This window comes from Mustela putorius, unplaced genomic scaffold, assembly GCF_011764305.1.
Source record: "Mustela putorius furo isolate JIRA1106 unplaced genomic scaffold, ASM1176430v1.1 tig00003846_pilon_pilon_pilon, whole genome shotgun sequence".
Classification (NCBI taxonomy): Eukaryota; Metazoa; Chordata; class Mammalia; order Carnivora; family Mustelidae; genus Mustela; species Mustela putorius.
Genome location: NW_025421999.1, coordinates 17,811,412 through 17,839,156, shown reverse-complemented (window position 1 = coordinate 17,839,156; position 27,745 = coordinate 17,811,412). Strand labels below are relative to the sequence as shown.

The window sequence follows — 27,745 nt, the reverse complement described above, 5'->3', positions numbered from 1 at the left end:
CCCGACTCCCCAAAGTTATCAAATATCCAGTTTGTTCAAATGCCAATTTCCTCCCCACATTTTGTTTGGATTAAGATCTTAGTAAAGTTCATGCCTTATTCACACCAATTTATTAAATGGCTTTCAAGACTCATCTAATCTATGGACCCCTCCATTTCTTTCACTTTGTTTTTTTCTCCCTTGTAAATTACCTGTTAAGAAACAGAGTCCTTTGTCCTTTACATCTTTTCGTGGTCTAGATTTTCTGATTGTATCCCTGAGGTGTACATTAACATGTTTCTCTGTCTTCTGTATCTCCTATAAATTGGTGGTATGACTTGAGATTTCATCAGATCGAGATTTGATTATTTTGGATAATTCATAGATGATGTTGCCTTTTTTTTTTAAGATTTTTTTAAAAATTTGACACAGATCACAAATAAGCAGAGAGGCAGGCAGAGGGAGAAGGGGAAGCAGGTTCCCTACTGAGCAGAGAGCCCTATGCAGGGCTCCATCCCAGGACCCTAAGATCATGACCTGAGCTGAAGGCAGAGGCTTAACCCACTAAACCACCCAGGCGCTGATGATGTTGCTTTTATTAACTATTGTTGCATTAACAAATTGCCCCCCCCCAAATTTAGAGTTTTGTTTTTTTTTTTTTTTTAATTTTTAAGACTTCTTATTTAAGAGAGTATGTGTGTGTGAGCGAACAGGGGAAAGGGCAGAGGGAGAGGCAAAGAGGCAAACTCCCCACTGAGCAGGGATCCTGATGCGGGGCTGGATCCTAGGATCCTGAGATCATGAGCCCAAATCCTAGAGTTGGATGCTCAACAGTCTGAGCCACTTAGGTGTTTGAAAAACTAGAGGCTTAAAATGTAATACTGCATGGTGCCTGTTGGTCCAGTATCTGGGAGTGGCTTAGGTGAATGCTTCTGGGTCAGGTTCTGTCGTGAGGTTGGAGTCAAGCTCTCAGCTGGTGCTGCTGTCATCTGAAGGCTGAACTGGGGCAGGAGGGATTGTTTCCAAGGTGGCTCACTCGCATGACTGACAAATTGGTGCTGGCTTTTGGTAGGAGGCCTCAGTTTCTCACCACGTGGTTCTCTCTTTAGGGCTACTTGCTGCCCCCAGAGCAACTGATCCGGAAGAGTAGAGTGGAAGCTGCAAGGATGTGTATGATCTACCTTGAAATTTGCAAACTTTTATTATGCAATATTTTATTAGTTACAGAATCAGCTTCATTCATTGGTGGAGGAGATTACACAGGGATTTGAATACTAAGAAGGATCATTGGGAGCCATCTTGGAAGTGGGCTACCCCAGTGTTCATTCATCAGGAAGTTCACAAATCCTTTCTGTCTCTCACTCTTTTGTGAAGTTAGCAACCATTGATGCTTGGTGTCCAAGCTCAGTAATTCATTAGGTGTTGCAAAATGGTTATATTCTATTTTTCCTTTTTTCATTTATTAGCTGAATACTACTAAAAACAGAGAAAAGAGTAAAAGGAAGCAAGGGAAAATTGTCCCAAATCTACTCTCTGGTTACCAGTATTTCAGTTTCATTAAATCAGGATAAATGTTTGATTCTTTCCCTTTGTTTATCAGTTTTCAAAAGAGTTGACTTCCTAGCATCATCTAATGATTAATTATACTTTTAAAAAATTATGAGCTCAGGGCACCTGGGTTGGTCAGTTGGTTGAGCATCTGACTCTGGGTTTTTGGCTCAGGTTCTGATCTCAGCATTGTGAGATCAAGCCCCACGTTGGGCTCTACATTCAGTGCAGAGTCTGCTGGAGATTCTCTCTCTTCTCCCTCTGTCCCTCCCCTCTGCTCATGCTTGCTCTCTCTCTTTCTCTCAAATAAGTAAAATCTTTTAAAAAATTATGAGCTCTTAGTTTTAAATACATTTGGTGTATTTCAGTTCATTGTAGTTACTATCTTAATGTTTGTATAGTCTATAGGTAGGTTGAATAATGGTCCCCCAAGATGTTCATGTCTGAAAACTGAATATTACATTATATGGCAAAAGGGATTTAATAGATAGATCTTGGGGAGATTACCCTGGATTATCCAAATGGTTCTAGTGTAATCACAGGGTTCTTATAAGAAGGAAGCAGGAGGTCAGAGGAGGTGATGTGAAGATGGAAGCAGGGATGGGAATGCTAAACTTTGAAGATGGAGGAATACATGGGTTCAGCTCTCCAAGATGAGAAAGTAAGGAAATAGGCTGTTCCGCCAGAGTCTCCAGAAGGAACCAACTCTGCTGACATCTTGATCTTGGTCCAGTGAAACTGATTTCAGACTTTTGACCCCCCAGAACTGTAAGAGAACACATTTGTGTCGTTTTAAGCCACCAAGTCAGTAGTTAGTCATTACAGCAGCAGTAGGAACCCCATCTTTGGTCAGTGGGGTCTGTCTTCATATTGGTTATCTAATATGCTAAGATGTTCCGAGCTCCATCTTGTGCATTTCCTGCCCTATATCTGGAATCAGCAATCTCTTCAGAGTCTTTGTTTCTTTTAGTGGGAAATGGTATTTTTGAGACCAGTAGTGGCATTCATAGTTTTTTTTCTTGTTTCCCCCCCCACTTTTTAATGTAGTAAAAAATAAAATAAAAAATTCACCATCTTAACCAATTTAAAGCACAAGTTTAGTAATGTTAACTATAGTTCCACTGATGTGCAACATACCTCTAGAACTTCTCATCTTCCAATCCTGAAGCTCAGTATCCATTAACAACTTCCATTTCCCATCTTCCCTCAGATTTTTGCCTTTCTAAAAATGAGAAAGTAGCATAGTTCTTTAGTGGAAACTTTTACTAGCATATGATTATTTTCCTCTGAACCTGTAGACTTTTAGGCCCTGACTCCATGCTATTTTTATTTTTGGCTACTAATCCCTAACTATGTCCTACAAAGGATTTTATGTAGCGAAGTATCTAAACAATGAGCTATTTTTATAGAACAGTGAGAATTTTGAAATACATGCTACATCAAAATAATGACCATTTCATCATCAGGGCCCACAATATTTCCTGGAGCTGTACTTTGCTTAAGTCAGTGCATTCTGAAGCCTGCTGTGGTCCCCACCCAAAGTACAGAACTATAGCTAATATCCCATGTCTGCAGTCTCATTTAGTCTGGCTCAGTCTTGTGGCAGTACCTGCTGTAGAACAGAATAATTTGCATCAGACTATTCAGTTCAGATCTATAGGTCCAGTTCTCTGGGCCATGAGAAATTGTAGTACCAAAAATTGTATAAAAAAAATTATGAAAAAAAAATAGCAACACAGATGGAAAAGGAGTAGCTGTCTCTTGGGATTCCAAAGGAGACCTACAGACTGGTTTTGTTACTATTGACCAGGAAGTACCTTGTTTTGTTTTGTAAGCTCTGTGTTCTCATTTGCATTACGTGTTCTCAAAGAGTATATTCTAAATCATTTTCCTTTCTCCCCTTGCCGGAAGTGCTCGAATATTAAACACATACACTCAAAAGAGGAAACTCAGGAACTCAGAAATCATGTGACCGGTGACTAAGTTAAACCTTTTCTGCTTACTGAAAGGAAAGAGTCTGATGATTAGTTGCTGATCCCCCTTGTATTTGTAGTTTTGGAGATACTGAATCATGTTCTCATTTATGCTTTTTTCCACTCTGTTTTCTTCCATATTCGCTGAACCTGGGGAGCAACGCTGGGTCTGCAACTCCTCTGATATCTCTGTTTGGTATACCTATTGTGGTAAGTAAAACAGCAGCAAGAGGTTCAGGGTAGGTTTTCCTAAGAGCTTTGCACTGCTGTAGGGGGGAACTCAGGAAATGACAGTGTGTTCCAGCTGCTGCTGCGGGCAGCAAAGGTGATGGCTGGTTGCTGTCCTGTGTGGATTTTCTCGATCCTTCACAGACCTCACAAGTCTCTAACCTGTGCTGTACTTGCCCTCCAAGGGCTTCTCGTGTTCTCTATTGTCTGCTCTCTCCACCTCGAGCTCAGTGTCAGATTCTTCCCAGTTTTGGCAGAACTCTTTGCTTCTGAGCTTTTGCCTCAGCCCCAAGACTTACTGGTTCTTCTTGAGAAGGTAGACCAGTCCTAGCTGCCTTTTGGAATTGATTATTGCTCTGGTATGTGTCTTTTTTTTTTTTTTTTTCCTTCAGCACAGCAGTGGGCATATAACAGGTGTTTCATAAGTGTTGGAGGCTATGACTTTTGAGGAGCCTGGGAAATACCTCTCTAATAGGATGTTAGCCTGGTTCTGTCAGTTTTTAGCTGTGTGACCTTGAGCAGAAAGTACTTAGCCTCTTTGTGTCCCAGTTTTTTTGTCTGTAAAATGAAAGTGATTTTATAAGTTTTACCTATTTATTTAAAGAAAGTGGGGGTGGAGGGGCAGCGGGAGAGAGTGAGAGAGAATCTCAAGCATGCTCCATGGCCAGCATGGAGCTGAGGCAGGCCTTGATCTCATGACCCTGAGATAATGAGCCAAAATTAAGGGTCGGACACTTGGACTGAGCCACCCAGGTGCCCCTGAAAGTGATTTTAAGGCTATTTTACAAGGGTTGTTGTAGGTTGTCCTTAGCATGTAGCCGCATAGAAACAACAGTATTGACGAGATCAGCCATACCCTAATACTATTAACTAGCTCTGTCACTGTTTTTCGGTTTTCCTCCCTATTTCTCTACAAATGTCTGCAATCTGAAAGCACAGCTTCAGGGCTAGACTGCAGTTTTGATTTGGTATTTTCCAGTGGTTTGCTCGGCATGGGTTGACTGGTCTTTTCGACCCATTAGTAATATCAGGAAGGTTTGATGCTTCCAAAAATGCTAGCTCCTTGAGATTCTGTTAGGAAAAAGGATTGATGGTGTAATACTCGGGGGAGATTTATAAATGTACTTTGAGTTCTGAGAAGTTCTGTAAGAAAGAAACCTATTTAATCCTCCGATTTTCAATTTTATTTTATTTTATTCTTTGAGTGTGTGTTGGCTATCTTGAGAAACACATTCTGGAAAATGCTAATAGAAAGTTACTTCCAAGGAATTAGCGTAATTTCCAGGTCTGAGAACAAGAGTTAGCTGCGTGACCTATCTTACCTTCATGGTTTTTTGCTGTGTGTGGATTGTACTGAATTCCCTTGCAACTAATCTCTGAAATTTTCCCATCCTAAAAGGTCAGTATACCTCTCCCCCACCAGAAAGCCCCCCTAGTCCACTCTGCTGCCTAGTCTCTCCTTTCCTTTGGCTTCTATGTACCACACATTGATTATATCACCTTCTATTTAAAAGAAACAAAAGCTGTTATTTTAAAGTAATCTTTACACCCAACATGGGGCTTGAATTTACAATCTCGAGATCAAGAGTCACATGCTAGGGCACCTGGGTGGCTCAGTCAGTTGAGTGTCGGACTTTTGATATTGGCTCAGGTCATGATCTCATTGGTGATAGCCTCAAGCCCCACATCTGGGTTCTGCACTCAGCGGAAGTCTGTTTGAAGGTTCTCTCCCTCTGCCCTACCCACGCATGCACTGTCTCTCTCAAATAAATAAATAAAGAGAGAGAGAGAGAGAGAGAGAGAGAGAAAGTCACGTGCTCAACTGACTGAGCCAGCCAGGTGCCTCAATTATGTTACCTTCTCTGTGCCATGTTTCACATGGCCTTTATTTGTATTACACTTCCTGTTATTATTCAAGCTTTTAATCTTTTAGTAATAATAATCGATTTGTCTTTTGATTTTTGATGGAGGACCTTAAGCTTTTCTGTCTAATGCTGAGAAGTCCTGTCGTCCTTTGCTGCTGCCCTACTGCTCTGGGGACTGAGGGGAGCAAGCAGAGTACACAGCTACAGCACAACCCTGCTTGGGGCCATGGCCACGGCCTTATCATTATCTTCCTTCCCTACCTTACAGAATCTATCTGGTGAGTCCAACATGCATGTGTGGGAAGCTCCGATTCCTGTAGGTATTCCTGTGAGGAGAGTGGTAACAACACTTGATTGAGTCTTTCTGTGAGGATGATTTCCATTCGATGATTCCATTTGATTTCCATTTGATCATTCCATTGGATGATTTCCATTTCCATTTCCATTTGTGAAGCTGTGGGGTATTAATAGTGGATTGGTTTGCTAGGACTCCCACAATAAAACACCAAAGACTGGGTGACTTGACAGAAATTTATTTCTCACAGTTCTGAGAGCTGGAAGTCCAAGACCAAGGGTAAGCAGATTTGTTTCCTTCTTGCTTGCAGATGGCTGCTTTCTTGCCATGCCATGTCATTATTTGGTCTTTTTTCTGTGTGCACTTATGCCTGGCACTCCCTGTGTGTCTAAATCTCCTCTTCTTATAGGGACACCAATCATGTTGGTGTGGGACTTTACCGTAGCAGGTTCTTTTGAACTTAATCTCTTGTTTAAAGACCTAATCTCCTCATATAGTCACACTGTAAGGGACTGGGAGGTTAGAATTTCAACATATGAATTTGGTGGGGGGGGGGACACACAATCCAGCTTATAATATATAGAAATGGCAAGAATAAGCTTTGTGTTCCTCAACTTTGGAAAAGGCAGAAAATGTGGGTGTGTGTGTCAGTCCATAAGACCCTGGACACATACCCTCTGGTCATCAGACTCAGGTTAGGTTCTAGACTTTTTTATTTTTATTTTTATTTTTTTTGCTATAGGTAGTCCAGAAACCCAAGAATTAATAGATCATTTAATTAAACCAATATTCACTGAGCATCCAGCATGTCTATTCTAAGCACTGAGGACATTATACAGCAGTGAACAATAAAGACAAAGTCCCTGCCCTAGTGAAGGCTTTTTTTTTTTTTTTTAAGATTTTATTTATTTATTTATTTGAAAGAAAGAGAAAGAGGATGAATGGAAGGAGGTATAGAAGGAGAAGAACAAGCAAATTCTGTCCTGAACACGGAGCAGGACATGGGGCTTGATCCTGTGACTACCGGAGGTCACTACCGGAGCCTAATCAAGAGTCTGATGCTTAACTGACTGAGCCACCAAGATGCCTCCTTTCCTTATCAGTAAAATAAAATATTCAGCATGTTAGATGGTGGTAATTTCTCTGAGAAAAAAGTAGAGCAGGAGAGGGGACAGAGAGCAGAAATGGGGAAAGGGGTTGCATTATAAAGTGGAGTGACCAATAAAAGCATCCCTGGGAAGATGACATTTAGTAAAGACCTGGATAGTTGAGGGAGTGGGCCGTGCAAAGGCTGATGTGGGACATGTCCGGTGTGTTGGAAGGATAGTAAGGAGGCCAGTGTGGCTGCAATGGAGTGGGGGGGGAGGGGGAAAGCAGTAGAAGATGAGGTCATAGAGGATATGGGGAGGAGATGAGGGCCATGTAGGTCAGGGGGATGGCTCATCTTTTACTGCGAACAAAGATTGGTCTGGCTCTTGTGCTGATGATAATCCATAGGGGGGCACATATGGGAGCAAGAGATGTGTTGGAAGGCTGTTGCATAATACTCTAGGTGAGAGAGATAATGGTGACTTGGACCAAAGGAGGTGTGGTGGAGGTGATGAGAAGGGGTCAAATTCTGGAAAGAATCTGAAGGTGGAGCTGACAGGACCAGCTAACTGGGTGTGAGCTTGCAGCACGGCCCTCCCAGCTAAGCAGGTATATCCCCATATCTTGTGTATCTCTACACCCCCCTCCCACCCCCGCCCCGAGTGGGCCAGCCCTTTCCCTGGCCTTGAGTTGTTCTTCTTCTGTTCTCTAACTCAAAATATCCTTGTCTGTTTCATGCCAACCTTTTGTGGTCCATCAAACGTCCTACAGAGCATGTCAAGTCAGCTGAATTTAATTCAGTTTAACAAGCTTTATTTAATAGGCACTGAGTTTAATTATTATGCTAAGGAATACTGAGAATGTCAAGTTGATGTGCGATATAGCTGGAACATCAAGGAGCTTCTGGGTTTTGTCTCATGTGTAGTAGGAGGAGTAACTGTAACATGAGGATTCATTCATTTATTCTATGAGCTCAGCATGCCCCCTGGGAAGCCCAGTAGCTATTTGGAGTTAGAACTCCTGACTTAGGGCAAGCTGAGCCTCCTTCTTCCTATCTATCCCATTGCATCCTCCATCTAATTCCTTAGGCCCCCAACCAGGGGTATCCTTTATTTCTTTTCCTTATTCCTCCCATTCAGCATGTTGCTGAGTCCCATTCTCACTATCTCCAGAGTATGTTCTCAAGCTAATTACTTTTCACTGTCCTCTGCTCACCACTCATACCCCCATCTCTCCTCTGGACTGATGATGACAAGGGCATTCCTGTCAAAAGGGACCACATATTTATGTATCAGAAATTCCATTAAAGAAGCAAAACGAAGGGCCGTGAAGGTTCAACTCCAGCTAATATTTCCTCCCTAGACCTCCAAGAATACTTAATGCCAGCACTCCGAGGGACACTGGTTCGTTTCCAGTGCCAACTGCAGTTGCAATTGCAGTTAAGAAAGATTCTGAGGCAGAGCTCAGTGGGAGAAAGTCCTATGATGGATTAACAACGCTGACCTTTATGGTTGCAGTGGAAATCGGAGCCTCTTGTACTGTGCACTTGTTAAAACAGGTCACCACTTTCTGTAACAACCCAAATAGAGGATTTTGTCACATACTTGGTGACTTTATTTTATTTTATATTTTTTTAAAAGATATAAAAAAATGTATTTGACAGGCAGAGAGAGAGGGGGAAGCAGGCTCCCTGCTGAGCAGAGAGCCTGATGCAGGGCTCAATCCAGGACCCTGGGATCATGACCTGAGCCAAGCGAAGGCGGAGGCTTATTTATTTATTTATTTATTTATTTGACAGACAGAGAGCACAAGTAGGCAGAGAGGCAGGCAGAGAGAGAGGAGGAAGCAGGCTCCCCGCTGAGCAGAGAGCCCGATGCGGGGCTTGATCCCAGGACCCTGGGATCATGACCTGAGCCGAAGGCAGAGGGTTTAACCCACTGAGCCACCCAGGCGCCCCTACATGGTGACTTTAAAGTAATGAAGCTACCCTCTAGTAGGTCCTTGTAAATAATAAAGTTATATTCCATACAATGCTATGTGATGTTTTGATTCTTACATCTAATTATTTTTTGTATGTTGGTCTTGTCTTCCCAGAAAAATCATAGACCTCCTGATGTAAAGACTAAACCTCAGATCTCTGTTCTCCACTCTCTAACACCCTGCCCCCTGCCCACCCTGCTCTGATGCCTGGCCCAACACTGAGCACCCACAGGAGCTCTCTAAACATTTGTCTGATTGAATTGAGTTGTTGATGTTGTCATCATAATCAGACAATTTCAGAAACTGGGAAACTTAATTGGAAGGAGAGAATTACCCTTAGTAACACAACTCTGGTGATTCACTACTTTAAACTTGTTCTCAGCTTCTGCTCCAGAGTCTTTGGTCGGCTTACTCAGGATTTTCTATAAGGATACGGCTGGGAAAGAAGGTGCACATTATACTATGCTTGGTAATGCATATGAAAGGGCCCACATTTCAATACCCTAACAACCTTTTTCTTCCTAAGAAAGGTAATAATGGGTATTATTTATGCAAATCTTTTAAAATATAGGTGAAAATGAAGACATAATGTACCCTAGGCTTGTCACAATTCAGTTGACCACTGTCAATATTCTAATTTTGGTGAATATCCTTTTGGATATATAAAGGCGTATATTAAAAACCATAAAATACCAGAATCATACTGTATATAAGACTAGCTTGTTTGCCTTAGAATAATGTTCATAGGATTCATCCATGTTGTAGCATATTGCAAAATTTCCTTCTTTCTCTTAATACTGAATAGTATTTCACTGTATGTATAGGCCAAATTTTATTCATTCATTAATTCATTTATTTAAATATTTAATTTATTTATTTGACAGAGCGCACGTGCACAAGGAGGGGGAGAGGCAGGCAGAGGGAGAGAGATAATCAGTCTCCCCGTGGAGCAGGAAGCCCAACGTGGGGCTCTATCTCAGGACCCTAGTGGTTTAACCAACTGAGCCACCCAGGTGCCCCCAAAATAAAATCTTAAAAAAAAAAAAAAAGAAATAGTGTTTGTATGCAAGGAAAATTTTACTTCTTCCTCTCCAATTTGGAAGCTTTTCATTTATTTTTGTGGCCTAATTGATCTGAAGGAGAGATGGAGTCTGTTATCTAAGGAACGAGACTGAGACAAAGTGAAAGTTATGCAAAGCCTTATTCTCTGCCAAGCATTAGAAGTCAGAGACCAGCCAGGGCCGCCTCTGAAGAGAGCAACCCCGTCCCAACCTCACAGGCTGGTTTTATAGAGCATAACCGCAGACCTCAAGGTATGTGGCTTCTATTGTTAGGGCATTTCCTCCCGGAACCGATACCCGGAACCAATACCAGGAACTACTGGGATGTTTGGAACTGCTGGGGAGTGCTGGGGCATTTAGAGCTGCTGGGGTGTTTAATTCCCGGGATGAAGTCTGTGGATGTAAACAACAATATGGCTACCTAGGCAATATGGAGTCATTCTAACTAAGCAGGCCCTAATAGTTAAACAGGTTTCAACATTAAATTGGCCCTAACACTGACTAGGTCTTTGGGTGCTATGTAAGGAGGTCTTGCTTTCTTTCTAATCTTAGAGAAAAAACTTTCAGTTTTTTACCATTGAGTGTAACATTAGCTATGGACATTCGTATATGGTTTTTATTATTTTGAGGCCATTTCTTCTAATCCTAGTTTGTCAAGAGTTTTTATCACAAAAATGTATAAATCTTGTCAAATGCATTTTCCGTATCTGTTGAGATAATCATGTGATTTTTATCCTTCATTCTATGGAATTTTGCATCTATATTTATTAGAGATATTGGCCTATAGATGTCTTTCCTTGTGGTGTCTTTTTCTGGTTTTTAGTGTCAGGGTAATGCTGGGCTCATAAAATAAGTTTGGAAATGGTCCCTTTCAAGTTTTTTGAAAGATTTTGAGGATTGGTATTAATTCTTAATTTAAATGTTTGGTTGTAGAATTTACCTGTTGAGGCCGTCTGGTCCTAGGCTTATTTATTTTTTGGGGGGGATTTTTAAATTACTTATTCAATCTCTTTATTAGTTATAGGTCTGTTCAGACTTTCTAAATTGTCATTCCTTTGGGTATTACTCTTGGGAAACTTGGGGCTCTGGATACTGAACCACCCTCTTGCTTCTTGAGTGAAGCTGGTGGCTAGGGGATCTTTTCCTGATTATGCTGTGCCAGATGCAGAGTTTCAGGTAAAAGGATATCCCCTGCTAACTTTGATGAGTCTGATTTCACATTCTCCTGGGATAGAGGAAGCTTTCAATTAGTTTCTGATTATTCCAAAGGGAATTTGTCCATGAGTTGTTGCTGAATTGGTATGTTTGTGAGGAGAATGGGGGTCTTGGACTCCTTGCTCTGCCGTTTTGTTAATGTCACTCCTCCAGTGAGGGAGATATTTTTAACTATCCTCAATTTTTCTCATTACATGATTTTAATGGCATCTTTCGGAGAATGATATTCAGAATACTCTATTTACTAGAAATGATTTATAATAATTCATTGACATTGTCTTTATTCTTCCATTTAGATGACATGAAAGCCCCTATTTCAATAGAGGTGAAACCTTGTATAACACTGAAGGGAAGCAAGGGATATTTGCATCTTTCCTACATTCCAAGTAAGTTCAATGTTTTGTTTTTGTAATTCAACAGAAAGGTTCAAGAAGTATGAATGATAAATGTGTTCCAAATGTAATGTATTAGTTTTCTCTTTTAATGTAACACATTACAATTTTAGTGGCTTAAAATGGTACACATCTGTTATCTTGCCATCTTTGTGTGTCAGTAGTCTAGGCATGGCTTAGTTGTGTCTGCTTCAGGAGGTTTCATTTAAGGTATCAGCCAAGACTGGAGTCTCTTCTGAATGTTCAAGTAGGGAAGAATCCACTCCTAACTCATGTGGTTGTTGACAGTATTCCGTTCCTGTCTGGCTGCTGGACAGCACTCAGTTCCTTGCCACGAGGGCCTTTTCAACATGGCTTCTTGTTTCATCAAAGCCAGCAGGAGGGACAAGCTAACAAGATAGAAGCCACCATCTTATGTAGGCTACCTTTGCTGTACACTATTTGTTAGAAGCAAGCCAGTAGGCTAGCTCACACTCATGGGGGAGGGAATTCCATATGGCATGGGGAAAAAAATGGAAATAACTCAAGACTTCCAATAATCTGATAGGTATATCCTTTGTCAATCATTAACTATTCAGCTCATAAGTAAAGTTGGGTTTCCGCTAACCAAAGATCTGCATATGAGCAAGCCATAACTTTTTAAATTTTTTTAAAATAAAGACTTTTCTAGAAAAAACTATGAAGATGATGGTATGAAAGAAGGTAATTTTTTGGTTTGTTTTGCATTGTATCTTGTTTTTCCTGTCTTTGATTTTACTTGTAATCATCAGCTTAGTAAAAATGAATTTGGGTAATGGTGATGGCATCAGGATGGATGAGTGTCTGTGAAAACGTACAAAATGTCCTTCCTCTCCTAGTCAGCTCTCTTGCCTGTAACTCCTAGGAAACTTCAGTTCTAGTCATCACCATTATCATTTTTGTTTTCATCATCACCAACATCATTCACATCCTAACTTATATTTGGAGCTTATACTTATAAAGTGCTTTCTCATAAATAAACTTGAACACCCCCCCCCCATTTTAGTTCTTCAGTTTACAAGACAAAAGACAGCTGAGAACCCAGAAATATAGACAATAAACTTATGTTTTAATTTTTCTGAATCTAATTGTTTAAACTGTATTTTGAAACTGTCTTCATTTAAAAATACTTAAAAAGGCATATTATATTTCAGGTATTGTGATAGATCTTGTGAATTTATTGATAAATAAGATGTTCCCTTGACCTTCAAAAATAAGTGCAATAGGAGAGAGATCTATAGATAATATGGTAAGATAAATGAAATGATATCATTAAGGCTTAGTGGTAGCTCAGAGGAAAGAATAATCAGCTATGTTCATTCCACTTTGTGGCCAAAGGTGAAAGAAATACTCTTTTTCTTGGCTAAAGTTCTGTAATTTTTTCCTCTTTTCTCAGGTTTTGTTTTCTATTTTATGTTTTGGACTTTATCTGCCCCCATGTTTGGCAGGAGTGATTATTTACATAACAACTGGCCTCATTTTCAAGTGAACCTCTTGCCCTTACACACAGGGAGTAGAATGTATCCTTCTAGGCTGAAGTAATAATACAATACAGTGTACTTGGGGTTCTCTGAAAAGCAGATACTAAAAAAGGAATTAGACATGCAAAAGATTCATTGGGGGAAGTGCTGGAAAGATTTAAGTAAAGAGGAAGCCAGAGTAGGCAAGGAGAGAATTCAGGGTAACCTGCAGGTCTGATACCTTTGAAATGAAAGAGGAAAGGAAGGAGTATTTGGTAAGATGGTCATCAGACCAAAATGAATCCCTGAGATACTCTGAGACAGTCAGTGGAGAGCCTTAGAGCAAAGATTGCCTGTCACATCACAAGTGTCCTATGGCAGGCAGGGGTAGTTTGGCTATCGTGTCCTTGTGGAGTTCAGTTATTATTGGAGCATCCTTGGTCATTATAGAAGCATTATAGGAGTTTGGCTTCTGGATGATTTTGGAGATAGATTTGAAGGTGCAGCAGCTAAAGGCTATCTGCCAACTGCCTTTCCTTCTCCCAGCATTTCTTTGAAGGGAGGTTTGAGTACCTCACTAATGTGACCACCACAAATACCTTAATCATTCACTAAATACTACATTTATATACCATTGTATTAATTCAGTAACAAAAGAATTTAGTCATATTTTATTTTTTAAATTTTTAAAAATTTTATCTATTTTATTTTAAGTAGAAATGAGATTAAGTTTTATTTTGGATAATTTTCAAACATTGTTCCTATAAGTTTCATAATAGTTCTTTTTTATTTTATTAACATATAATGCATTATTTGCTTCAGGGATATCATCAGTCTTACACATTTGGAGTCTATTTTTGTGTGTGGTGTAAGGAAATGGCCCAGTTTCATTTCTCTGCATGTGGCTGTCCAATTTTTCCAATTTGTTAAAAAGACTGTCTTTTTTCCATTGGACATTCTTTCCTGCTTTGTCGAAGATTAGTTAACTGTAGAGTTGAGGGTCCATTTCTGGGCTCTTTGTTCTGTTCCATTGATCTATGTGTCTGTTTTTGTGCCGTACTATACTGTCTTGATGATGACAGCTTTGTAATAGAGCTTCAAGTTTGGAATTGTGATACAACCAACTTTGGCTTTCTTTTTCAACATTGCTCTGGCTATTTGGTGTCTTTTCTGGTTCCACATAAATTTTAGGATTATTTGTTCCATTTCCTTGAAAAAAATTGATGGTATTTTGATAGGAATTGCATTAAATGCGTAGATTGCTTTAGGCAGCATAGTCATTTTCACAATATTTGTTCTTCCAATCCATGAGCATGGAACATTTTCCCATTTCTTTGTATCTTCTAAAATTTCTTTCATGAGTACTTTATAGTTTTTTGAGTACAGATTCTTTGCCTCTTTGGTTAGGCTTATTCCTAGGTATCTTGTGGTTTTGGGTGCAATTGTAAATGAGATTGATTCCTTAATTTCTCTTTCTTCTGTCTTGCTGTTGGTGTATAGAAATTCAATGGATTTCTGAGCATTGATTTTATATCCTGACACTTTACTGAATTCCTGTATGAGTCCTAGAAGTTTTGGAGTGGAGTCTTTGGGGTTTTCCACATAAAGTAACATATCATCTGCAAAGAGTGAGAGTTTGACTTCTTTGCTGATTTGGATGCATTCTGTTTCTTTTTGTTGTCTGATTGCTGAGGCTAGGACTTCTAGTACGTTGAATAGCAGTGGTGATAGTGGATAGCCCTGCTGTGTTCCTGACCTTAAGGGAAAGCTCTCAGTTTTCCCTTATTGAGAATGATATTTGCTGTGGGTTTTTCATAGATGTCTTTGATGATATTGAGGTATGTACCTTCTATGCCTACACTGTGAAGAGTTTTTTTTTTTTTTTAAAGATTTTATTTATTTATTTGACAGAGAGAGATCACAAGTAGGCAGAGAGGCAGGCAGAGAGGAGGAAGTAAGCTCCCTGCCAAGCAGAGAGCCTGATGCGGGACTCAATCCCAGGACCCTGAGATCATGACCTGAGCCGAAGGCATCGGCTTAACCCACTGAGCCACCCAGGCGCCCCCACTGTGAAGAGTTTTGATCAAGAAAGGATACTATACTTAGTCAAATGCTTTTCAGCATCTGTTGAGAGTATCATATGGTTTTGTTCTTTTATTAATGAGTTGTATCACATTGCTTTGTTTGCAGATGTTGAACCAACCTTGCATCCTAGGAACAAATCCCACTTGGTTGTCGTGAATAATCCTGTTAATGCACTGTTGGATCCTATTAGCTAGTATTTTGGTGAGAATTTTAGCATCCATGTTCATCAGGGATATTGGTCTGATGGGGTCTTTGTCTGATTTGGGGATCAAGGTAATGCTGTCCTCATAACATGAGTTTGTAAGTTTTCCTTCCATTTCTATTTTTTGGAGCAGTTTCAGAGAATAGGTATTAATTCTTCTTAAATGTTTGGGAGAATTCCCTTGGGAAGCCATCTGACCCTGGGGTCTTGTTTATTGGGAGATTTTTGATGACTGCTTTAGTCTCCTTAGTGGTTATGGGTCTTAGTGGTTATGGGTCTGTTCAGGTTTTCTGTTTCTTCCTGGTTCCATTTTGGTAGTTTATATGTCTCTAGGAATGCATCCATTTCTTCTGAATTGTCAAATTTGCTTGTTTATCGTTGCTCATAATATGTTCTTATAATTGTTTGTATTTCTTTGGTGCTGGTTGTGATCTCTCCTCTTTCTTTTATGATTTTGTTAGTTTGGGTTCTTTCTCTTTTCTCTTTTCTTTTTGATAAGTCTGGCCAGGGATTTATCAATCTTATTAATTCTTTTGAAAAACCAGCTTCTAGTTTCTTTGATTTGTTCTGCTGTTCTTTTGGTTTCTATTTCATTGATTTCTGCTCTAATCTTTATTATTTCTCTTCTCCTGCAGGATTTAGGCTTTCTTTGCTGTTCTTTTTCCAGCTCCTTTAGGTGTAGGGTTAGGTTGTGTACTTGAGACCTTTCTTGTTTCTTGAGAAAGGCTTGTTGCTCTATACTTTCCTCTCAGGACCCCTTTTGCTGTTTCCCAAATACTTTCAAAAGTTGTATTTTCATTTTAATTTGTTTCCATGAATTTTTAAAATTCTTCTTTAGTATCCTGGTTTACCCATTCATTCTTTCATAGGATGCTCTTTAGCGTCCATGTATGTGGGTTCTTTCCAACTTTCCTCTTGTGATTGAGTTCTAGCTTCAGAGCATTGTGGCCTGAAAATATGCAGGGAATGATCCCAATCTTTTGGTTCCAGTTGAGACTTGATTTGTGACCCAGAATGCGATCTGAATGGGATTTATTCTGGAGAATATTCCATGTGCTCTAGAGAAGAATGTATAATTTGTTGCATTGGGATGGAATGTTCAGATATATCTGTGATGTCCATCTGGTCCAGTGTGTCAATTAAAGCCTTTAATTCCTTGTTGATTTTTTGCTTAGATGATGTGTCCATTTCAGTAAGGGGGGTGTTAAAGTCCCCTACTATAATTGTATAACTGTATTACTATAATTGATGTGTTTCTTTGATTTTGTTATTAATTGGTTTATATAATTGGCTGCTCCCATGTTAGGGGCATAGATATTTAAAATTGTTAGATTTTCTTGTTGGACAGACCCTTTAAGTATGATATGGTGTCCTTCTTCATCTCTTATTATAGTCTTTGGCTTAAAATCTAATTTATCTGATATAAGTATTGCCACCTCAGGTTTCTTTTGATGTCCATTAGCATGGTAATTGTTTTCTACCCCCTCACTTTAAAAATGGAGGTGTCTTTGGGTCTAAAATGAGTTTCTTGCAGACAGCATATTGATAGGTCTTTTTTTTTTTTAATTTAAATCCATTCTGATACCCTATATCTTTTGATTAGGGTATTTGACCCATTTACATTCAGGGTAACTATTGAAAGATATGAATTTAGTGCCATTGTATTGCCTGTAAGGTGACTGTTACTGAATATTGTCTCTTTTCCTTTCTGGTCAGTTACTTTTAGGCTCTCTCTTTGCTTAGAGGACCGCTTTCAATATTTCCTTTAAGGCTGGTTTGGTGTTTGCAAATTCTTTTAGTTTTTGTTTGTCCTGGAAGCTTTTTATCTCTCTACTTTCAATGACAACCTAACTGGATATAGTATTCTTGGCTGCATATTTTTCTCATTTAGTGCTCTGAATATCCTTTCTGGCCTGCCAGGTCTCTGTGGATAGGTCTGCTGCCAATCTAATATTTCTACCATTGTATGTTACAGACCTCTTGTCCTGAGCTGCTTTCAGGTTTTTCTCTTCGTCACTGGGACTTGTAAGTTTTACTATTAGATGATAGAGTGTGGACCTATTTTTATTGATTTTGAGGGGGGTTCTCTCTGCCTCCTGGATTTTGATGCTTGTTCCCTTTGCCAAGTTAGGGAAATTCTCTGCTATAATTTGCTCCATATACCTTCTGTCCCTTTCTTTCTTCTTCTTCTGGGATCTCAATTATTCTAATATTGTTTCATCTTGTATCGCTTATCTCTCTAATTCTTCCCTTGTGGTCCAGTAGTTGTTTGTCTCTCTTTTTCTCAGTTTTATTCTCCATCATTTGGTCTTCTATATCATTAATTCTCTTTTCTGCCTCATTTATCCTAACAGTAAGAGCCTCCATTTTTGATTACACCCCATTAATAGCTTTTTTGATTTCAACTTGGTAAGATTTTCATTGTTTTATTTTTCCAGATTGGGATTCTCTAGTATCTTTCATGCTTTTTTCAAGCCCAGCTAGCACCTTAATAATCATCATTCTGAACTCTAGTTCTGACATATTATAATGTCCGTATGGATTATATCCCTAATCATTGGTAATGCCTCTTATTCTTTTTCTTGAGGTGAGTTTTTCCACCTTGTCATTTTATCCAGATAAGAATAGATGAATGAGAGAACAAAATACTAAAAGGGTAGTAATGACCCCAGAAAAATATACACTAACCAAATTGGAAGAGACCTGAAATGAGGGGGAGATAAAAGGAGGAAAAAAAAGAAAAAGATATATTAGACTGGTGAATAGAGCCATACACTTGATTTTGGGTGTATTTTGGTCTGTTAATAGAAACTGCCTCCCAAAATTTTAAAGAAAGAGAAATATATATACATACACACACACACACATAAGGGTAAACACAATGAAGGGATGCAATATGACTGTATAGATGAAAATTTAAAAAGATTCTAAGAAAGGCATTGATAATATAAGAAGTTGGTTGAACAAAGAAAAAAAAAGAGTAAAGAATGTGATCAGGCTGGAGACTAGAACAAAGCCATGCACTAGATTTAGGGTATATTTTAATTAGAAGAGACTGTATCCCAAATATAAAGAAAAGAAAAAAACCTATGTGTATACAAAAAATAAGGTTAAATACAATGAAGAGGGGCACCTGAGTGGCTTAATGTGTTAAAGCCTCTGCCTTCAGCTTAGGTCCTAATCCCAGGGTCCTGGGATTGAGCCCCACATCAGGCTCTCTGCTCGGCAGCAAGCCTGCTTCCCTTCCTCTCTCTCTGCCTGCCTCTCGGCCTACCTGTGATCTCTGTCTGTCAAATAAAAAAAATAAAATAAAATGAAGAGATAGAATATGACTATAACAATAAGAATTTAAAATGATTTTTTAAAAAGGTATTGATAAGATAAAATAGCAAAAAACCCCACATGTTAAAATAGGAAAGAAGAAAAGTTTTTAAAAAAGAATAAAAAAATTAAAAAAAATTTAAATTATGGGAAAAAAGCCATGAATTCTATGTGCTGTATTCCCATAGCTCTGACGTTTTGCAGCTCTCATTTATCAGTGAACTTGGTCTTGGATGGATGTTCTTGTTGATCTTCTGGGGGATGAGCCTATTGTATTGATTCTGGAATGTCTTTGCCTGAGGAGGAATTGCACTGCCTTTGCGAGGGCCAGGCTAAGTGGCCTTGTTCAGAGACTAAATCTGCTTGGGTTTGGTCTTGTTAGCTTTTGTTCCCTGAACACTTTCTGTACAGCTTTGGAGAATGAAGATGGTGGCCTCCCATCAGAGGAGAAAAGCAGTCAATCCCTCCTGTCTCCCTGATCTCTGGATGCTGTCTGTGCTCACCCAGCATGTGACTGAGCATTTCTATCTCTGGTGCATGGTTCAGTCTCTGTAGCTGGCTTCCCCAGCTCCAGTACCTGGGAGCTCTGCCACACTCACACACTCCTGGTCTTTCTGTGACCCTGAGGGACCTGAGCCTACACTGTCCCTGCGAGGGCTCCATGCCTGGCTTAGTCTCTGGAGCAACATCACTCAGTAGAGCAGACTTCCAGAAGTTCCAATTTTGTGCTCCACTGCTCTACCACTTGCTGGAAGCTGGCCTCTCCCACCATGGTCTCTCTTCCTATATATCACCTCTGATTCACTTCTCCACACATCCTACCCTCCAGAAAGTGGTTGCTTTTCTTTTCTTTTTTTTTAAAAATATTTTATTTATTTATTTGAGAGAGAGACAGTGAGAGAGAGCATGAGTGAGGAGAAGGTCAGAGAGAGAAGCAGACTCCCCATGGAGCTGGGAGCCCGATGCGGGACTCCATCCCGGGAATCCAGGATCATGACCTGAGCCGAAGGCAGTCGTCCAACCAACTGAGCCACCCAGGCGTCCCAGTGGTTGCTTTTCTGTTCCTAGAATTGCTGCTCTTTTTCTCTTTGATCTCCTGTTGAGTTCGTAAGTATTTAGAATGGCTCAGTCCAACCAACTGAGCCACCCAGGCGTCCCAGTGGTTGCTTTTCTGTTCCTAGAATTGCTGCTCTTTTTCTCTTTGATCTCCTGTTGAGTTCGTAAGTATTTAGAATGGCTCAGTCCAACCAACTGAGCCACCCAGGCGTCCCAGTGGTTGCTTTTCTGTTCCTAGAATTGCTGCTCTTTTTCTCTTTGATCTCCTGTTGAGTTCGTAAGTATTTAGAACTCCTGAGACCTGATGATATTTAGGTCTACTATTCCTCCACCATCTTGCTCCTCCCCTATTTTATTTATGTATTTGACAGAGAGGGGAGAGGGAACATGAGTAGGGGGAGGGGCAGATGGAGAGAGAGAAGCAGGCTTCCAAGAAAGCAGTGAGCCCCATGCAAGGCTCAGTCCCAGGACCCTGGGATCAATATCTGGGCCAAAGGCACATGCTTAATGACTAAACCATCCAGGTGCCCCAATAGTCATATTTTAAACATTGGATTATTTGTCGGTATTTTTTGGTGTTGTTGTGTAAGTTCTTTATATATTTTGGATATTAATCCCTTATTTAAACCTATCATTTGCAAATATCTTCTCCCATTCAGCAGGTTGTCTTTTTGTTTTGTTGATGGGTTCCTTTGTTGTGGAAAAGCTTTTTATTTTGGTACAGCCCCAGTAGTTTAATTTTGCTTCTGTTTGCCTTGTCAAAATAAACATATCTAGAAAAATATTCTATGGCTGATGTCAAAGAGATTACTGCCTATTTTCTTCCAAGAGTCTTATGGTTTCAGATCTTACATTTAGGTATTTTAATCCACTTTGTGTTTATTTTTGTGCTTTGTTATAAGACAGTGTTTCAGTTTCATTTTTTTTTTTTTTTTGCATGTGGCTATCTAGTTTTCTCAATCCTATTTGTTGAAGAGACTGTTCTTTTTCCATTGTATATTCTTGCTTCCTTTGTCATATTAATGGACCATATAACTGTGGCTTCATATCTGGGCTCTCTGTTTTGTTCTATTGATCTATGTGTCTATTTTTGTGCCAGTACCATACTTTTTTAATTACTGCAGCTTTGTGGTATATCTTGAAATCTACAATTATGGTATGCCCAGCTTTGTTCTTTTTCAAGATTGCTTTGGCTATTTGGGGTCTTTTGTGGTTGCACACAAATTTTAGGATTATTTGTTCTGTTTCTGTGAAAATGGCTTTAGTATTTTGATAGGGATTGCATTAAATCTGAAGGTTGCTTTGCATAGAATAGGTATTTTAGCAATTTTGTTCTCCTAATCCATGAGCATGGAATAAATTTCCATTTGTTTGTGTCACCTTCAATTTCTTTCATCAGTGTTTTCTAGTTTTCAGAGTAAAGGTCTTTCAACTCCTTGGTAAAATTTAGTCCTAGGTATTTTATTGTTTTTGGTACAGCTGTAAATGGGATTGTTTTCTTAATTTCTCTTTTTGCTACTTTATTATTAGTGTATAGAAATGCAATAGATTTCTTAATATTATTATTTTTTTTTTCTGTGACTCTGCTGAACTCATTTACCAATTCCAGTAGTTTTTTGGTGGAGTCTTTAGGATTTTCTTTATATAGTATCATGTCATCTGCAAATAATGAAAGTTTTACTTCTTCCTTACCAGTTTGGATGCCTTTTATTTCTTTTTGTTGTCTGACTGCTGTGGCTAGGACTTCTAATACTAGGTTGAATAAAAGTGGTAAACATTCTTGTCTTGTTCCTGGTCTTAGAGGAATAGCTCTCAGTTTCCCCCCCTGGAGTTTGATATTAGCTGTGAGTTTTTTCATATATAGCCTTTATTGTGTTGAGGTATGTTCCCTCTAAACTTTGTTAAGAGTTTTTACCAAGAATGGATGTTGTACTTTGTCAAATGCTTTTTATGCATCTATTGAAATGATCGTATAGTTTTTATTCTTTCTCTTTTAATGTGATGTATGATGTTGATCGATTTATGAATATTGAACCACTCTTGTATCCTGGACTTGTATCTAAGAACTCTTTCATCAAAACTCCTAAGAAAGTGGGCATGAGTTGATTATCCTCATTTCCTTTCCTTTCCATTTCTCGTTTCTTGAACTTCCTAGCAGAACTATAATTAGAACTGGCAATTTTACATTTGATAGTTTTCTCAAAAACATAGGCTTCTCTCTTTCCAGGCACATGTAATTCTTACTGTGGAATATCCTGTTTGGTTACATTCTACTAATTATCCTCTTAGAACTTCAGTTTTCTCATCTGTTACACAGGGACAGCAATGCCCACATGGTAAGTTGTTATGATGATTAAATGAAATAATATAGGAAAAGTGGTGGGCATGTTTTAAGTATACAGTACATGTTAATTATTATTTATGAAAGAACCTATTATTTGGAAGACTAATGGGATTTTTTTTTCTTTTTAAGGAAGAGATATTAAAAAACTGTATTTCAATATCTATTTATCTTTCAACTCCATGGATTTTCCAATGCGCAAAGAAGTTGTTTGCAGAGGATCTGATGATCTTTATTCTTTCTGCAGAGCTCTGAAGGGAGGTAAGCATTAAATTCATATTATTTTCATAATAGAACAGAATAGTTTATGTGAAAATTCTGAATATTAAATGCACTGAAAATGTGCAATTCCTTTTCTAATAATTTTTTCATCCAAAGTTTTGCTTTTAGCAGCTTTAACAACATTTAACAATTATGTCATTGAATTATTATGAAAATGGTACTTATTTAAAGTGTGTTTGATGGTATATTAAAATTTTTACCTTGTTCAGATTAATATTGTACATTTACCATTGGTTACGGATCCCTTTTTCTAAACATTACAGTTATTATTTTTTATAGAAACTCACTGAACCACAGCCCAGGGAACAGGATAGGTGGAATCAGAGGGGAAAAAAAAAAAGGAATTAAAAAAATTTACTGAAAAAGAACACCTCAGGGGCACCTTGGTGGCTCAGTGGGTTAAAGCCTCTGCCTTCAGCTCAGGTCATGATCTCGGGGTCCTGGGATCGAGCCCTGCATTGGGCTCTCTGCTCCACTGGAAGCCTGCTTCCCTCTCTCTGCCTGCCTCTCTGCCTTCTTGTGATCTCTGTCTGTCAAATGAAAAAATGAAATCTTTAAAAAAAAAAGAAAAATAAAGAACACCTCATTAGATTTTTCTTTGTTTTCTCCAATGTCTTCCCCCAATTTTTTCCACCCTGATGTTATTCACAGAATCACAAAATTTCAGAGCTTAGGACCTTAAAGGCTACTTATTGCAAACCCATGAATTTTTCCTTAATAATTTTTAAACTATTATTTTAAGTAGTTTAAATGTTTATAAATATTATACCATCACATTACCAAAAATTGCAAAGTCTAAACAATGAAAATATCACAGAATCATATTTCTAAAAACATTTTGGAATATTTCCTTTCAATTTTTCAATTTTGTGCATAGCATTGCTTATATACTTAAAAGTATACTACACTATAATAGTTTTTTCTTTTTTTTTTAAAGATTATATTTTTCAAGTAATCTCTACACCTAACATGGGGCTTGAACTTAAAACCCCAAATCAAGAGTCACATGCTCTACCAACTAAGGCAGCCAGGTGTCCCAATAACTTTCTTTTAAAAATTATTGTATAAATTTTTTGACTAGATGATCCATGTGGTTCAAAAACCAAGATATAAACATTACATAATGAAACATTTTACTTAGTGGGTGTGCTCTGGTTTATTTAACCATTCTCCTGTTGGATATCACTTTACTTATGATAGTTTTACTATTATAAATAATACTGTAATAAATATATTTCTATACATAATTTTTCTCATATTTCATATTTGAATATGTTTACAAGGAGTTACATATAACTCCCAGGGAAATATTTGAGCTTAATTGAATTGACTATGTTTGTGGTTTTGTCTACATAGGCCAAATTGCTTTTCTAAAGGAATGTATCAATTTATACATTATATCATCACCAATGTGTAAGTACAGTATTTTAATCTCTGTCTTCTTAACAGTGGACATTATCATCTTAAAAAAAGAAGTTTTTTAAAAAAACTATTAGGTTAAAAAACACAATTGTTTTATTAACATTTAATAATTACTATTGTAGTCAAATATTTTCCTATACAATTGTTACCATTAACCTGTGCCCTCTTTTTTTTTTTTTAAAGATTTTATTTATTTATTTGACAGAGATCACAAGTAGGCAGAGAAGCAGGCAGAGAGAGAGAGAGCAAGAGAGAGAGAGAGAGAGAGGAGGAAGCAGGCTCCCTGCTGAGCAGAGAGCCCAATGTGGGGCTCGATCCCAGGACCCTGGGATCATGACCTGAACCAAAGGCAGAGCCTTTAACGCACTGGGCCACCCAGGCACCCTGTGCCTCTTTTAAAAAAAAAAAAAAAAAAAAGTTTTTAGGTAGGGGCGCCTGGCTGGCTCAGTTGGTTAAGTATCTGACTCTTGATTTTGGCTCAAATTATGATCTCATGGTTGTGAGATTGGGTCCTGCATTAGGCTCCTTGCTCACTGGGGAGTCTGCTTGGGATTTTCTCTCTCTCTCTCCCCTTCTAAATCCCCCTGCCCAGTTCTCTCTCTCTCTCTTAAAAAAAAAAAAAATTTAGGTAGTTAACGTGTATACATTAAATATAGCAACATAGCATAAATTAGATATAGATGGGATAAAAAATGGAAAGTAAGGCCTGAGAACTAATAGAAGGAGAGCAGTATAAAAATTCATATCAGGCTTATACTGGCTTTGACATTTGTTATCAATTTGATTATATATTTTCTAGCAGTCATTAAGCAAATTGTTTCTAAGTACATCAGGTTTTTTTTTTTTTTTAAGATTTTATTTATTTATCAGAGAGAGAGAGAGCGAGCACAGGCAGACAGAATGGCAGGCAGAGGCAGAGGGAGAAGCAGGCTCCCTGACAAGCAAGGAGCCCGATGTGGGACTCGATCCCAGGACCCTGGGATCATGACCCGAGCGGAAGGCAGCTGCTTAACCAACTGAGCCACCCAGGCATCCCATCATCAGGTTTTTTTTGCTATGCAAGTGAAACTTTGAGATATGTCTCCTAGCCAACCATCTCTCCACAGCTCTGACTTGCCTGCCACCCCCAAACCATATGCAAATAATGGAGCTGGCATTGCTGCTAAGTCTGGGCTCAGAGTTGGAAAGACCTGAGTCTGTCCCAGCTTTTCCTCCTACCAACAATGTGGCCTTGGGTATATTACTTAACCTCTATCCGCCTCATTTTCCTCATCTGTAAAATGGGGACAGTGAAATCTATTGTACGCGATCTTAAGCATATAATTAGAAAATGCATATAAAAAAGATTAGTACAGTGTTCAGAATAAGAATCCAAGAAGTACGGTTCTGGAATAATACTCATGTGGGTAATGGGAGTCCTTTTGTTCCTGGTTTTACAGTCCTGTCACTTTTACAAGTGGGGAGACTGATTCCTGGGGTGACTCAGTAATGTGTCTTTGGCCATTTGGAGAACTAGTGACAGAGTAGCATCATGACTCTTAAAGCCCACTCTTTCACTGTACCATGCTTTCTCTTTGAAAAAACAAAACAAAACAACCCTCTTGGAAGATCACTGTTTCTTTAAAAACTTTCACAATCCCGCCTAATCTCTGAGATTATGTTGACATTTTATCTGAATTTTTAAAGTTTCACTTTCTTGATATCTAAGACATGTCAGACTAAATCCAGTCTGCTGGCTTTTCCTTCCTTCCCTCAGTTCCTTCCACAAACATCTGTTGAACCTAATTTGAGCAAGTCATGATTTAGGCTCTGGTGATCCAAAGTTCAATAATAGGGTCTTCCTCATCAGAGGGTCCCTCTGTTCTGGGAAAGACAGTCATGGAAACAAAAATTGTAATGAAATGTCATAAATGCCAATAGAATTATATGGTCCTAGTTTTAACTATATAGTTATCAATTTGCTGTGGCAGAAATTAGATAAGGTTTCAGAGACGATTATTGAAGTCTTGAATCTGGGAACATCAGAGAAGAGGAGGAAGGACATTCCTTGGAGAGGAAACAGCATATGCAAACACATCTAGCCATAAAAGAATATGGTTTATTTGGAGAGTAGGTTTTTTGTTTTGGGTTTTTTTTTTTTTTTTTTTTTTTTTTTTTTTTTTTTTTTGTAGCTAGAGCAGAATTTGCTGGAGAAGAGCCTAGGAAAGGGGGCAGGAGTAAGCATGTAAGTCATGCACAAAATATTGGCCTGCATCTTGTCATCCCTGGGTACTGATGACCCACCGAGATGATCAGTTTTGCAGATAACTGGTGTCCATATGGAAGGAGGCGGGGGTTGGCTGAGGCACGGAACTGGGATAGAAGGAAGAGCAGCCTGGAGGCTGTGTAAGAGACCATGAGGGATGAACAAAGATGGCAGCCTGAGAGCAGAGGGGAAAAGAGAGAGGCCATATTTGGAGACAGAATTGGCAGGATATGCTGATTGATTTGATGTGGCAGGCAAAGATTAGGTAAAATCAAGGACTGGCAGAGGACCAGTGACTGGGATTAGCAGAAGTACCATTATCTGAAATGATAGGTGCAGAAGAAGGGACAGATTTTTAAAGAGAAAGCAATGGGTTCTGGTTTGGGCATATTGAGCTCAAGGTAATTTTGGAACACTCAAATAAACATGTCCATCTGGTAGCTGAGTATATGGGCTCAGAGCTCAGGGCATTCTGATTTAAGAAGCACTGATGTCATCAAGAGACCCTTGAAAATTTAGGAATCAAATTAGTAAGTGCCATACGTATCTAGTTTTAAAATAATTTTCTTTTTTGTATTTGTTATAAAAGTCATATATTTTTAGGGTATGATATTTAGAAAATATAGGCAAGCAAAAATAAAATAAAAATTACCCATAATATTACCACTTCTTACACACACATACATAAACACACACATCTTTGTTTCTTTTAAAAGCACATTTGAAGGACACCTGGGTGCCTCAGTGGGTAAAGTGTCTGCCTTCGGCTCAGGTCATGATCTCAGGGTCCTAGGATCCAGCCCCATGTCAGGCTTCTTGCTCAGCAGGGAGTCTCCTTGTCTCTCTCCTCTGACTCTAACCCCAGCTCGTAATCTCTTTCTCTCTCATAAATAAATAAATAAATAAATATCTTTTTAAAAAACCACATTTGAAAATAAATAAATGGATATTCTAAAGGCATCTTTTTAAAAAAAAAAGATTTTATTTATTTGTCAGAGAGAGCGAGCGAGAGAGAGCACAAGCAGGGGGAGCAGCAGGCAGAGGGAAAAGCAGGCTCCCCACTGAGCAAGGAGCCTGATATGGGACTTGATCCTAGGACCCTGAGATCATGACCTGAGCTGAAGGTGGATGCTTAACCTACTGAGCCACCCACGTATCCCATAAAGGCATCTTAAACTTAATTTATCTGTTAGCCCTGTTTCCAGAATCTTGGTAGCATTTCTGTAACAAAGTACCACAAACTGGCTAGCTTAGAACAGCAGGTATTTATTGTCTGACAGTCCGGAAGCTAGAAGTCCAACATCCAAGTATTGACAAGGCTGTGCTCCCTCTGATGGGGCGAGGGAAGGATCTATTCTGGACCTCTTTTCTAGCTTCTAAAGGTCCCAGGTGATTCTTGCCTTGTAGAGGGCCATCTTCTTCCTGTGTCTCTTCACAGTCTTCTCTCTATGCATGTCTATATGTGTGTCTAAATTTCCCCTTTTTATAAGGACACAATTATATGAGATTAGGGCCCACCTTAATGACCTCATCCTTGCAAAGGTGCTATTTCCAAATAAGGCCATGTTCACAGGTACCAGGGGTTAGGACTTCAACATCTTTTTGTAAGACACAATTCAACCTATAACACCATCTGAGATTTGGGTCCTCCCATTCTGCATGGTTGCTAGGAACATTGTGCTGGACCA

General features: G+C 38.9%; 1 protein-coding gene across 3 annotated transcripts in view; it reads left to right on the top strand.

Moving 5' to 3' along the window:
* The first annotated feature begins 1,845 nt into the window (after positions 1–1,845).
* LY96 (lymphocyte antigen 96) overlaps positions 1,846–27,745 on the top strand; it is a 30,641-nt gene continuing 4,741 nt past the window's right edge. The window contains exons 1-4 of one of the 3 annotated variants that reach the window (XR_006601516.1): positions 1,846–3,710; positions 11,530–11,619; positions 22,241–22,369; positions 23,747–23,803. Coding sequence is in view for 2 of the 3 variants with exons in the window: in XM_004762340.3 (XP_004762397.1) it covers positions 3,599–3,710; positions 11,530–11,619; positions 22,241–22,369 (331 nt within the window). In the remaining variant the exon portion in view is untranslated. Of the gene's footprint in view, positions 3,711–5,747; positions 5,872–11,529; positions 11,620–22,240; positions 22,370–23,746; positions 23,804–27,745 lie in introns of those variants that run through there. The other 2 variants (XM_004762340.3, XM_013061389.2) reach the window with 2 other exon arrangements.